The following is a 14575-nucleotide window of genomic DNA, read 5'->3' as shown; positions in this document are numbered from 1 at the left end:
GCTGCGCTGCCATTCAGCGAGACCTGGACAGGCTGGAGAGCTGGGCGGAGAACGAATGCCCTAGTTCATGTGAAGTTCAATAATGTAGTGAGGTTACTGGGTGACTCAAAGCATCTAGTTTTTCTCCAACTTGCCCAAGTGTTAGAATTGGTGTAGCAGTGGCAGGATTGTCTTGAAGTTTAGTTTGCAAAGTGCTTAAGAGCGGTGGGGAAAAGATGTAGAGGTTCTAGAAACCGTTAACAAGTAAACCCAGTATGTGAGGTTCAGTTATATGACATGCCTGTTACTTCCACCGCCAGTTTCTTCTGATCTGCATTTTGAAAATTCTCCAAACTGTTCAAATATAACCATTTATGGCATCTAACCTCAGTATGGCTGCTCGGGATGGGTGCCCTCATCATAAGCAGATCATCTTTTTCTGCATTTTCCCTCAGCAGTAGGTGGCAGCCAATTTCAAACAAACCCACACCCATGTCTGTGATGCTTTGCAAGGTGTGTTTTACTCATAGAAATATGTCTGACCCCTGTGTTTAATTTTTAAAATCTTATATGCTTCCCGCCTCCTGGGTTGCTTGCAAAGTGACTCAGCAAGGCAAGCAAAGAGATGAAAGAACAGATAGCTTTTTAAGTGAGTGGTGAAGTTTAGTGGTTCTGAAAGTATTTTCCTGCAACACATATTTCAGAAACTTTAATAAAAATAATTACAGCTGAGCCTATTAACCGACAAAATGCAGGGCTAGAGTCATAAATCTCAGAGAATAGGGAGGAGCACTCTGATGAGCTCCAAAACAAATGTATTATCACTTTTCCAAAACTCCTTAAGCATCGCTTTTCCTGTAATAGAAAACAAAAAAAATCACTGTGGCTGGGCTGCTGCATACTTGCTGTAATTAAAACAATGTTTGTATTTTATTTCCATAGTGGTTTGCATATTTATAAAGAGAGAAGGAGAAAACTGTACACATAGGATTGAACACAGAGGCATTGCCACCAGCGCAGATGAACCATCTTGGCTCCAGCCCAAAGTCAACTCTGTATCTTGCTGTTTGCTGGATATTCTGTGGGTGATAAAGTCCTGGGATCCTGATTCTGTTTTAGGGACTCCTGATTGGAGGTCAAAGATAAGGTCCCTGCGTGACAAGTGGAGGATGACTAGACCTTGGAGTCCTCAGGAGAGCCCCTCACTAAATGCACAAGAGAAGAAACTGAACTACCCCATCCCAAATGACACAACAGCCCAGGGTTTGGCTGCTCTCAGCAAGGGGGAAGACGTTGATTCCAGACTCCTTTGGCCCAGAACGCAGCTCTCCACTTCCCACAAAAGTGCTCTTTGCATCAGAAATGATGCACAAAGAGGCCTTTTACACATCTGTTCTCGCAGCTGGGTTGCCAGAACGTCAAATGCCAAGGCCACTGCCTGCTATAGGCAGTATTCAAACACCTCTCTCTACTCAGTTTCCCCAAGCATACTGCTGCCCAGCAGAGTGACAGACTCACTCTTTGAAGGCGTGCCCCTCCACAGAAAGAGGTGAAGGACCAACAGCAGAAGTGCTGACTAACTCGGCCCAGCCAGGTGAGCATCTCCGCAAGCACTGTGGTGCAAGGCAGAGCTGCAGGAACTGCTCTGAATATGGAGCTAGTATTGACACCCAGAACGATTCCACTTACAACGATGCAACGCTTACGGGTCATCCATAAGCAATTAGAGGACTGCAGCTTCAGGGCTCCTGGTTTGGAAATCCTGGGAATTTGTAAAATAAGAGAGACAGAAATGCCAGGCTAGAAAAGGCAGGTCAAAATCTATATCACCTTTCCCTTCCTCCTCTCAGGAAGGCAAGCAAGAGGAAATAACAACATGGAAGACAGAAGTCAGTAAATCGAATGCTTTTTATTGACGATCTTTCTCATTTGTGACCCTTTGTCATTTGCTTTAATTGCACAGACAAAATTAGTGACTGACTTTATTTTTTGTAAGTTACAACTTTTATAGCTTCTGCATTTTTATTAAGAGAAGATAAAATCATGAGTAAGTCTCTACACATGGACTCAAAGATGGGAAGCAACTTCTTACTAATCCTCATGCAAACTACTGACTAATTATTGGAGACTGAGGTTGACTGTAATTTCAGGAAAAAGTTTACTCTTATGAGTATGTTAGTCTAATAACGAGCTAATTTATACTCCTTACACAACTGATGTAATTTTCATATATTAGATAATAATTATAGGCATATTAAGCAATATTAGCATTATTAAACAACAATGAACAGCCTTCTGAATGTATACTATAGTGATCCAAAATCTGAGTACCTTAAAGTGCCTCATCTAGTAGAAGAGCATGATTTTTCATTAGTGCTTTTCAAAGCTTCTAGAATTTTTTGTCTTACAGGTCGGGAGTTTTTAAACAGAACACATCTAACATTCACATTTACAGAACAATTTATGCCTGATCCAAAAACTCCAGGGACACTTTCAAATCTTTTTCTATTACACCAACAAATTATGCCCATTGGAAAAGGAGCTATTGCTTTATTGCGTTATTACCAAGGAAGCTGCTTTCTGAGTGCACTGGATGTATCTTGTGCAATGAGTTTTCTGAGAGACTAAAACGTATTGCTGCTGCTCTTCTCTTGTTTCTTGCTCTCTTGCAAGTATACACTGAACTGCAGACTTGGCTGCCACCAAGTACGTATTTTATATGGAAAATATTATTACTGATAAAAATATGTAAAGTTATTCAACATGAATGATTGCTCATCTCCCCCTTTATGTATATAAATAAACCACATCCAATATGAGTGTAAGCTCAGGCAACTCTAATAACTCTGTGCCACCCATACAGCAACAAAACGGGGTGGGGAGGTGGGGGGAAGGTGAAATGCTTCCAAAGAAGCAGTTAGCTTAAATTATCATTTAAAAACAAACAAACAAAAAACCTAACCCCCAAACGCCCCAAACTGCTTTTACTAACTTTTTTTTTCCTGAAGGTTTCTCTTTAACAAAGGCTTTCTTAAAATAAAGAGCATGCTTAAGGAATTTGCAGAAAATTATCATAAGGCACAACAGAAAACAAGTGTCCTACTTACCTATTTTCTTCTTTTACTGGAAGCAAAGGTCCCCTAAACTCTCTATATAATTAGTGTTTCTACACAGACCAGCTTCAGCTTTGCACTGAAGAAGAAATTAAACCTTCACTCATGGCTTTCTACACATCAGCCTACAACAACTACACACCCTGGCTCTCCCACAGAATTCCCAGGACAACCTGTGGCTGCCACAGGTGAACTTAACTGTAATTCTTAGAAGCACCACTGCAGACACGTAAACTACGAAAATCTCTTTGTGGATTATTAACTGAATAAATGCTTGTACTAGAGCAGATGGACTTTTCCTGCACTTAAGCAAAACAAAAAACATGTACATGTGATGGAGGAATGGCCATACCGCTGTGCAAACCATTTTCCTAACCTACATTGTTATTGGTCCCAGCCTTAAGAGATCAGCAAGTTTCAACTGATACAAGGATTTTTACAGAATGATTGCACTAAACCGAAATCCTTCCAATAAAACACATTATACAAATAACATAAAGCATTAAGTTTTGGGTTATGTACATGCATGTAGTTCAAATATTTCTTTTTCTTACAGAAAATACCAGAACTTGCAACAATGATAATGGATTCCAAAAAAGCACACAACTTTTGCCTCAAAGATTTAATCAACAGGATTTGAAAAACAGCATCAAACATTCTGAAATGATTTATGAACTGTAAAAGTGATACACTTGAGACCTTCTAAGTGTACCAGTTGCAGTAAAATTACAGTTACCAGCATTTACTGATGATAGGCTGAAAAAAAAGGGTGAAAGAACAGGGAAAAGCAAATAAAAATATTGGTGGGGTCTTAAAGAGACACTGATTCAACCTCTAGTTGAAAGGATTATGTACAGCAAGGAAAAAAGCTTCTCTCTCCTTTTTCAAAGAGACTGCACATTGTTCAAGGTCCATTTCCATTAGTGAAATGCATTAAAGTAATTTTTAATCTATATTCTATTTTCTGGCCTATAGAAGATATTGAAAGACACAGGAAAGACTAGACTTCTGCCAAGCAGATTAAGAAAACAACATGCCTACATATTTTAACTATACAGTTAGACATTAAAATTCAAAACAGAAAAGTAACTTGATGCAAATAACAAATACAGAATTACAGATCCTGGTAAATCTTGGGGAAGCAAGACTAAGAAAGGAGTGCCTGAACTTGATGAGGAGATCTGTGTAATATGGTTTCTGGATCCTTATATTCATTTGAAGGATCCATCACAGCTGCATACAACTCACTGTAAGCTCTGCAGACCAGTTCTGTTGACTGTTTTATTATCTGCTCTCTAAAAAACAAAACAAAACCACAATCTGTAAATTGTAGGGAACATAATTGTACTACATGCAAGGAATTAAAGATACATGCTAAAAATACACATTAAAAATCAGTGTAAGTTACATTAAAAAGCCCTTTTATTTAAATTGTGAAAACAGCTTAAAGTTTCAAATCAAAAGAAGGCTTTTCTATCTCTTTGTATTGTATGTAGATAAACTCACATATATGATTTTGAAAACCAAGAATTTAGCTTCTTTATTTCTGCAAGTATGAATAAATTAGTAGAAGGATTTAATTTGCATACATTAGATTGCATTCCCCTGCATCTTTTAAAAGACTGATAATCTTAGTGATCTACTTTCTACCTCCTGCGGCTTCTCACTGTCCTTGGTAAAAATACTTTTTTTTTTTTTAATCTACAAGCAAATATACTGTATTTGCTTTATTCTGACAGCACCTGATTCCATAATCAGTCAAAAAGAAAGAGTTGAAAGTGAAAGTGGTCAGAGATTTTAAACTTCCTACAGCCTTTTACCAACCATGCTATGAAGTCCATGTCCTGTTACTTTTCTGGATCTAAATGAGTAACAGTGCACAGAGACTGGATGCTAAATTTAACTGGAAAGTTTAATATTTTTTAAGACAAATTAGTATTTTTACTTTATGTTGCCCATTGAATCGGTTTAATCACCATGGTGATGCGTTTACAGTTGTGGAGGCATTTTTATCTATCAGAAACAGTAGTTACAACTATTTTACAGCCAAACCCATGCAAGTGGAACACCAGAAGAAGCTGAGGAAACCAAGGTAACCATGAATCCACATTCAGCTCTGTTGTAATACACAGCAAAGGAACAAAGACACCCGAACTGCATCCACTAAAATCAGAGCTAAATTCACCAACCACTGGGAACTGAAAAGTTAAAGAAATCTCAAAGACTAAGTGCATAAAACTTCATCTTTTCAGGAAAAATTAAGAAACAGAAGCTGTAAGAAAGAAGATTAAGAGATAAATCTTTATTTTATTCTGATGCACAGTATCATTTTTTTCAATATATGGGATGAACTGTCAATATCACCAGCTTATTAGAATACCCGAAAAAAAGACCGGCCTTTTAACAGCAAATATAGAAACACTATTAGAAGGGAAATATATTCAAGCTGTTCAGGTAAAACAACTGTCTCTGATCACAGTCTTGGATCACTAAGCTACTGCAACATGAGAATCTTTTAAGAACATATTGCACACAGAATTCATATAAAACTGTATTGCACTAAATCATGTTAAATTAAAAGAAAAAGTTCGTTAAAATATTCCAGAGTACTGAACAGCATCAAATGAGTCTCCATCAAATAACGTCAGTGTCATTAATTAGTACATTAGGATTTCAGTTGCCATAACAACATGATACACTTTATCACCAACACAAATGGCAGCACTTTCTAAAAATAATAATTCAAGCACACAAATGAGAAGAGCTTCTCAAGACCAACAACCACACAAATAAATAGCTTCAAACTTTTTAAATGAGCAAGGAATTTGAAAGACAAGAGCACACGCTGGCTAATGCTGTAAGGAAAGTTCTTCATGGTTGTAAAGCTTACATTATATTGCCATTGAGTATATAGTATGCTGGCCCCTTATCAAAAGCACATGGTCTGATTTTGAGAACCAAAGAACTCTTGGATCCACCACTGGTGCAGTGGGTGACAATTTTGTGATTTCAAGGAAGACGTCTTCAAAACTGACATCAAATGCCTGCAAAACTAACTTAAAAATTTCAACTACTATAGCTAGAGATTAAAATTATAGTACTGGTTAAATCTTTTGCTTCAATTTTGAGAAACTTTTGAATTTTGAAGGTGTATTTACTACAGAAAATATTGACTATTGAATGTCTGTAAATGGGTATCTTCAAGAGGATTGCTTCTATTTACAGCTACACGTTTGAAGGTTAATGGGCTAACAGATTATTTATTTAGTTTTAACTTCTGAGTAGAACCTTACCTATAGCATTGAGTTATACCAGGTTAATAAACTCCTGTACGTTCGCTGAGCTGTAGCAGCTACAGCTATCATCCTCACACAGGCACTCTCACCTCTCAGCTGGCCGGTGTTGCAAGATAACATGAATTTGGCTTAAACTGTGCTAATAGAGGCTTTAAAAGCTTATCAGTGGGATAAGGCTAACAGTGCATACATGACCAGTTTATCCTGGTTCATCTGACAGAAGAAATGATCGAGCCAGAGTCATTTCACTGTGTCTGAGTCTTTATGGTAGCATAAAGTCTACCTCTGAAAAATTGCTTCTGTGTTAGCAGTGAAAAATGAGGCTTTCAAAATACATGTATTGTTATTATGATTTTTAAATAGACCCACACTACAAAAAATTCCAAGTGCTAAAATACAAGTTTAATAGCTTGACACCTAGAAGCAGAAGTTGCCATGCTTTACTGACATTACTGTTCAAACTACCCTGTTTGATCTGTACTGGAGCAGAACAGCTTTCACACAAGGTCAGCTCTGCTGAGCTGTGGTGGGAACAGTAACCCCAGCAGAGACACCCAACGAACTGCTGAAAAGCGCCAACATCCTCCATGACAAGCCACGCACCAGGTATACGGCATGAAACTGGAAGTCTCTGGATGAGAAGATCCTGAGCAATACAGCAGGAAAACCTGGCAGTTGAAACAGCTGATTGTTGTAGGTCCCTTCCAACTGAACTACTCTATTCTGCTCTAACAAATACCCAACAATATATATTTCTCCCTTGACATATGTAATTTTTTAATTGCAAGATACCGTAATACTATCCTGCTAAGGACAAGTACTAGTAACGAGTACCTGTTGGAATAACGAGACTCCAAATATTGTTGCATTACAAAAAAATGTCATGTGCTAGTCTCAATATCTGGTATATTCTGTAACCTGGGAAAAATAATGTCAAGAAAAATTTTTGATTGGCCCAGCATATAATTTTGAGTTTATATATATATATATAGAGAGAGAGAGAGATAGATAGATAGATATGAATAACACTGAGTTTAAGTACTACAAAATACCTTCATATGGTGCACGTTTAATTAGGAAGATATTCGTGGCACTTTCCTTAGCCTTAGGGTTCAGTTATATTCAGAAAACAAGAGAACAGAAAAATAACAAAAGTTCTTCTTCCATATTTCAAAGAAGAAATTACTAAAAAAAAAAAGCCTATTAGGTGAAAAGTCAAGTGATCTCAGCACACTATTCTATGAGACAGTATGCCAATACTCTACAGCAGAAGACAACTAAGTTGAAAATTCTAGACCTGACAGAACAGTGGGGATAAAAGAAATCCTGAGTGGAGAATAACATATTTCATCTGTCTTTCGAATGCTTACAAAATCGCTCTAAAACAATTTACAACTAAGTTGACAATATACTGCCGACATAGCGAAACATGTTCAAAATAGATGAATGTAATTAATTTTGATGGTGTCCGATAAATCAAGAACAACCACTTCAGAAAGTTACAGAATTACAAATTCCTCACTGCTTGTTAAAGAGAGTGAGAACAAAACTGAATTGTGACCTGAAGGGCAATGCAGATACGATCACAGCTGATAACTTGAATTCTCATCATGATCCACTAAAACCTAATCAAATTCATCTTTCTGATCATTATGCAGGCATAATAGAAATTCAAAGCTAAGGTACTTACTTCACAGTGGCACTCAGAAGGAAATTCAGCTGAGACATTAGGAGACTATCTGGAGCAGACAAATAGCGATCAAACTGAGCCTGGGGGTGAAAGGGAGTGGGGGAGAGAGTATGAGATCAACATGCTAAGAACTTGCTGTTATATGAAAACAGGTAAACGCACAGATCTCTGAAAATTGATTACATTAAAATGGAAACTTCTTATTTTATAACTTTTTAATATATATTTAAAATAGAGCCTAACATAATCGCCAAATGTTTAAGGTAGAACTTAATCCAAAACAAACATCTAACTTCAGCACCTCTGTCACCAAAACTTTAAGCTTCTGACCTGAGGAGTATGGGCGGAGGGTCAAAGAGTGAGAATCCAGCTTCCCTAATTATCCATCTAAGTTTCCTATGCAGCTGGTGGAGGTATGCATGTGCCACTGAAGATCAGACCCAGCCTACTCCGTGCAGAGGGAATACGACAGCCTCCAGACAGATATCTAGCCTGTCCAAGTTAGCCATGTTGCATGTTCCTTTTTACATATTTAGTTTTACTCTTTGGCAGGAAGTCACTGGTTAATGACCTAATGAGCACTTAATGTTGGCAAAAACAAGACCAAGGGACCTAGTTCCGGCTCCTCAAACTGCTTCTAAGCCCACTTCTTCTCCCCAATAGAGCGGGGAAAAAATGTGGTGCTTTGATTCTAGTAGTTTGGAGAGGAAAACACTACAAAAGAACGTTACTGCTGTCTTCGGCTGTTCTCAAAGAAGCTGTGGATGCCCCATCCCTGGAAGTCTTCAAGGCCAGGCTGGATGCGGCTTTGGTCTAGCAGAAGGTGTCCCTGCCCTTGGTAGGGGGGGATCAGACTAGATTATTTATAAAGGTCCCTTCCAACCCAAACCATTCTATGAATTCTATGATCAAATGGGTGGCTATAGAGAAGATGGAGCCAGGTCTTCTCACAGGTGAACACATGACGAATACTGGATGCGTATTAAACTAAGGAACATTCTGATTAGGTAGTAACAGGAAAAATTCTCAACAGGAGTGTCATCAAACACTAAACAGGTTACACAGAAAAGCTGTATCTCCATCCTTGGAATTACTCAGGCAAGGCCCTAAGCAACTTTATCTAACGATGGCAACCTCCCTGAACACTGGATGAATCTTCTCAAGCTGGTAAACCCTAAAATCCACTTCCATCTATCATTTAAACATGCAAAAAGTGGACACAAATGACTAAGTTACAATTCTCTCAAATTAACTTTCTGACGTTACCTGCTCTCTTTTGGAAAGCAAGAGAGCTTTAGCTCAGGGAGAGGGATGGACTTCACTCGAAGAGCATTTGCAAGCACACATGAACAACTTAAAAGGCTGGGACCTGGAAAACTTTCATGTTAAGTTGGGAGGCATGAATCTGCCTGCAAGAACTCCGTCCACATGGTTTAAAACTTAGGAAGCCAACAGACTGGGCTGATAGATGGGCTCTATGTGGGTTTGATTTCAGCATACTGAGTCCCATTCTGGTTAAAGTGTGTTGACACAAGCAGACATTAAACAAAGTAATGAATAAAATAAACCCGCTGGTTCCTCTCTAACTATTCAAATAAAATTATTATGTACCACTATAGATAACAGTTACATGTATACATAGTTTAAAGAGATGGTCCCCAAGCTGCAATCTTTAAATTCCTCATCGGTCTACAAGACCATGAGAAATAGAAGATATTTTAAATGCAAAATTTATAAATACTGATAAGAATGCATACTGATCTAAGTAAACTACAGAGTGCTCTGTGACAGGACACTGCTCATCCAACCAGCCTGGGAATCACTGGTTTAAAACTTGAACAGAGGAAAACAGGCTACATTGACACAATTATCATGGATTCCACATACAATTTTTTAAACCACCTTTTTGTCACAGAAGTATATATGTACTGCTGGATGAGTTGGCCTTATTTACAATTAAAACCTTCAGAATAAAGTTAAACTTGGCTAAGCAAGAAAAGTGACAGATCATACATTATTGCCTACTGAACTGTGATATTGCCATCTCTATGCAAAATAGCCTTCACACATTCTAAGCAAAAATATCAGCTGATAATTTGTTTTAAAATATATCGTAGCTTTCAACTTTAGAAAAAAAAATATAACTGTGGCATATGCCCAGCGCCTAACTTCTGAGTTTAGCTGAACTATTTGCATAAAATCAAAGCCTTAGGACTGAAATTATAAATGATAGCAGAACCTATATTTCAAAGCATACAGGCAAAAAAGAAACTCTGGTGATTAAAACTAATTAGAGCTAAGTATTTGCTTTTAGCAATTTAAGATGACTCATGGGACAGCATTCTTGTAAGTAAATTTCTGTTTCTCAAGGCTGGAAACTAATATTCTATTACTACCTGTTCATAAATAATTTATGCATTTATTACTTCAAGTGGTCAAATTACTACAAATGAAGAAAGTACTCCCAGACATGTAATTTAGCTGTTCTTAAAGAGTATGACTGCTTAGGTGAGTATCTAATACGTCACATAATTAATAGTATTCTTTCCCATGTCACAGCATCACCACCATCATATGAAATAGTAAAATGCTTACCATTGCAACCTTCAGGGCCACGGAATCCATACTTGGCAAATTTGAAAGAGGACCCTAAGAATCAGTAGCCGGGGGCAGGGGGAGGGGGGGAAGAAGAGGAGGAAAGGTCAAACTAGCATATGGAGAAAGATATGAAATAATAGATTTTACTGTCAGTTCAGTACTAAATTGTTATTCGGTCCTGCTACAGGATCTTAAACGTTTGGAAACTGAATAACCATATCAATATTGAAATGCTGTAATAGCTCATTTGTATTCTTCCGCTCTCTTAAATTAAACTCAGAATACTGAGCTCCTAACGTCCTTTCAAGTCCTTTTCTTTCTTCTTCACCATTAAATAATCACAGCCCCCGCAAATGCCTTCCACAAGGACCAGGATAAAAACTGAACTGCAGACTGGCCACATCCCCTTAGTGTTCCAGAAATACAGAGAACAACTTCCCTCTGTTAATCTGTCCTGGGATGGTGCAGAATTCAAGACTGCTTCCCGCTGAATCTTCTGTGCTGGTATGGCATTACATGCTGCCTAACACCCTAGCAAATCCTGTGACAATGTCACCTCTGCAGCCAGGCAGCTGGACAGATTAAAATGAAAATTGCTACATTACATTAATAATCTGCTCTGGTCGATTTGAAATTGGTTTCAGAACAGGAGATAGGCTCATGAATAGGAAACCCAAGTTCAGTTATTAATCAGAATATTTATACATTTATTTATTCATATTTATACATAAAAATCTGTTGAGTTTGGGCACTTTATGCAAAATTATTGGCTGAAGAAACAACATAAAGCTCTCCAACAGAGTTCTGCTTTCTCCAGAAAACACTGTTCTTTTTCAAGATCACAAAAGGACACAGGCACAGCTGAAGGGAAGAAGGGCTGTATTAACACCTATCACGTAACAGCTGTGGTTCACAAGAAAGGAAGAGCACGAGCTCTGAGTTCCAGTTTTCATCTCACTAAGAAATCTCAAGTTTTTACTTTTAGAATCTCACTGGTTGGTGCTAGAATAGCTAAAGCAATGAATATGGATAAAAGAAGAAATTATTTCAAATTACAACTAATCAGCCAATTTTTCACAGAAGAGAAAAGCAGTAATTATCTTACGCATGCGGGGCATCTCTCTACACCATGTGCGGTGCTATAGCATGTAACGGAAGAAATCCAAACTCTACACGCACAGTGGCTCCAATACATTCTAGGTGTCATGAAGTGTTTTCTCAGTACTTGTGTTTTAAAGCCAGCTTGACTCTGACACTTTCTAAGGTATATTAAGCTACCTACACAGTTATTCTGAGAGTATACAGGATGTCTGTGGTGTACAGAGCCTGTTGATGGTACACAGATAAGCAGCACAGAAAGATCGTTGCACACTAAACCTGCTAGGCTTGCTGAACATACAGTGTAGGGGAAATGTGTAGTTGCCAGGTGCCTTTGCCTAACAGTTGTGGTCCCACGTGAAAAATCAACAGATATTACTGAGAGTTCGCTTTCAGAGGCAGCTTAATTTGCAAAAACATTAGTGTCAAAATTCTTCTGGTTGGCAAGTATGCACTACCTCCTAAACATGTACATTATATAGGCTTACCTGTTCTGGTTTGTGTTGCTGCACGGAGTTATATATGTAACTTAAACCAGCTCTTGTTAACACATAGGAAGCTTGTTCATTTATCAGCGTGTCTAAATGAGCTTCAATCTGAAATTTTAAGGATAAGGTATTTATAAAATGTGCGTGAGAACATTAAATAGAACAAACTCTGGGGTTAAAAGGTCTAGAAACACAAATATGAAGGAAAAATACAAATAAGAAGGACAGCGATCAACAAAGAAAAAACGCAAATACATACAGCATAATTATTTTATCCATTTACATCTTCCATATTACAAGGAGCCAATAACAAGAATATAGATAATTCTTTCATGTCTGACTAACAGAATCTATTTTTTTATGTATTTGTAGATCCAACAGCACCAAAAATCAAAAATACCAAAGCTCTAACCTTAAAAATTGCTGTTTTATTTTATTTTACTATAGTTCTTTGAAATTACGTGATAAAAATCATCCAATTCTTATTGAAAATATTGCAATAGTACAGCAGCTTTACAATAAAGAGAGAGGCAGTCTTTCACAAGGAAAATAAAGTTAATTGAAAGAACAATAGACAATGACATTACAGCTATCAATTTTACTTTAATTATCTTCATATAAAGAAAGTCATAAACATATTTTTTATTCTTAGTATAATCTTCACTTTGCAGGGCAACCTAATCAATAAATCAAGTCATAGCAGCAGCAATCATTTTTTAGTTTGAGCAGTCTTCGAAAGATATTTGGGTATATGCATTATTACTTCATTTTTACAGGTAACTACCCCACATTTCATTTATTTTTCTTCCAATCCTAAAGAAAAGTAAAACTTTTTAAAATATCAAACTCTAGTAAAATGTAAGATTTCCGTATCTTCTAAGAGTCCACCTTTTTACTTCCCAAAATTGTTTAGAATAACACACTTTTCTTTTTAAATGAGGGAAATCTTAAGATTTCAATTTGGAAATATTAACTGTCTTAGAGAGTTCTTTTTTTCTATGAAAAAATGTTTCTCTTAGTAAATATGCCATTCTAACTCCACTTAAATAATCTACTTATGTATAATATTACAGATTCATATTTTTTTTCCAGTCTGTTCTTGTATTTGGTAAAACGTCTGAAGAAAATAAATAGCGTTAAACCCGTAACCTTCAGCTCTACTGCTTATTTGAAGAATAAATCAATTTCACATTTACTGTGAAAAAGAAACTGATAACGGAAATTAGAAATGCCCCAGACAGTTTGGTGGGGTTGTCTCTTTGTTTGTTTCAGAGCTAAAAGGTGCTAGAAATTCTAATTAGGAGCAGAAAACAAAAAAAAATGGCTCACAGCCAATCTTTACTGATGCCTTCAAATAAGAAGTTGTGACTTTTTTCCAAGCCCCCCAGCTCCAAAAGCTCTCCCGAGATACATTGCAGAGATGTTTATGTAGCAAAACTATAAATGGGCAGTGCCTAGGTCTTCCCAAGTCAATAGTTTATAAACTTGCATTTCCGTTTCAAACTGGTACCACATATGAATGGCTATCCTGGCACATAAGGTAAAACCAATCAAATGATAACAGAAAGGCAGAAAGAAGGACGGAACTAGTAACTTCAGCTGTATCATATTCTAGTGTTAACTAGATAATTATCTAGTGTTAACTATAGGATAGACCACAGACAGCTATTTGACTGAGCTGTCAGCTTATTTGCTTCTTCTCAAAACAATTTGCAGATAAATATTAGAATTATTAGGATAATGAAAATGTTTACTGATATGGGTTTGTCTGCAGCTAAACCAAACCAAACCAAATCTTCTAATCATTTTTTTGCTTGTTTAAAATGAAAGATGCTAGGTACAATAAGCTCTGATACCTGCTATTTGCTTATGGTCTCTGATAAGAAGCCCTCTTAGCCCCTTTCCCTGATTTAGAATTGACCCAAAGCCAACATTATCCAAGATAAATATGTTCACATCACAACTTACAGTCTGGAAAAATCAGTAATAAGTTTGTTTTCTTTTGGGGCTGTGAAAGCTTACCTGAAACTGTAACATTTCTAGACGTTTGTCAGTGAATTCAAAGAGAGCCAAAGTAGTCCTCATCATATAAAGTGAATTTACCATGAAGGTTGCCATATCAGCTGTGCCCAAATTACTGGCAGACATAGTACACATCTGTAACAATGGGTCTAGCACACAAGACAGAACCTAAAATAGCAAATACACAGAAAAGAGGGAGGGGAGGGAGGAAATCATGTCACACAAGGCATCTAAGCTCATTGTTTCTCTTATCATGTACTTTATTCCCCAAAGCAGAATAAAGAGAACTGA

General features: G+C 37.2%; 1 protein-coding gene across 2 annotated transcripts in view; it reads right to left on the bottom strand.

The window, feature by feature from the left end:
* Positions 1 to 1869: 1869 nt before the first annotated feature.
* Positions 1870 to 14575, bottom strand: part of COG6 (component of oligomeric golgi complex 6) — a 59538-nt gene continuing 46832 nt past the window's right edge. For both annotated transcript variants that reach the window (XM_056328381.1, XM_056328382.1), the window contains exons 15-19: positions 14285 to 14452; positions 12263 to 12370; positions 10674 to 10727; positions 8079 to 8158; positions 1870 to 4387 (exon numbers count right to left, since the gene is read on the bottom strand). In XM_056328381.1, the coding sequence (XP_056184356.1) occupies positions 4240 to 4387; positions 8079 to 8158; positions 10674 to 10727; positions 12263 to 12370; positions 14285 to 14452 (558 nt within the window). In that variant the 3' untranslated portion in view covers positions 1870 to 4239. The remainder of the gene's footprint in view (positions 4388 to 8078; positions 8159 to 10673; positions 10728 to 12262; positions 12371 to 14284; positions 14453 to 14575) is intronic.

Source organism: Falco biarmicus, chromosome 2, assembly GCF_023638135.1.
Source record: "Falco biarmicus isolate bFalBia1 chromosome 2, bFalBia1.pri, whole genome shotgun sequence".
NCBI lineage: Eukaryota > Metazoa > Chordata > Aves > Falconiformes > Falconidae > Falco > Falco biarmicus.
Note: the sequence above shows the minus strand (reverse complement) of the source record. Positions and strands in the feature narration are given on the sequence as shown.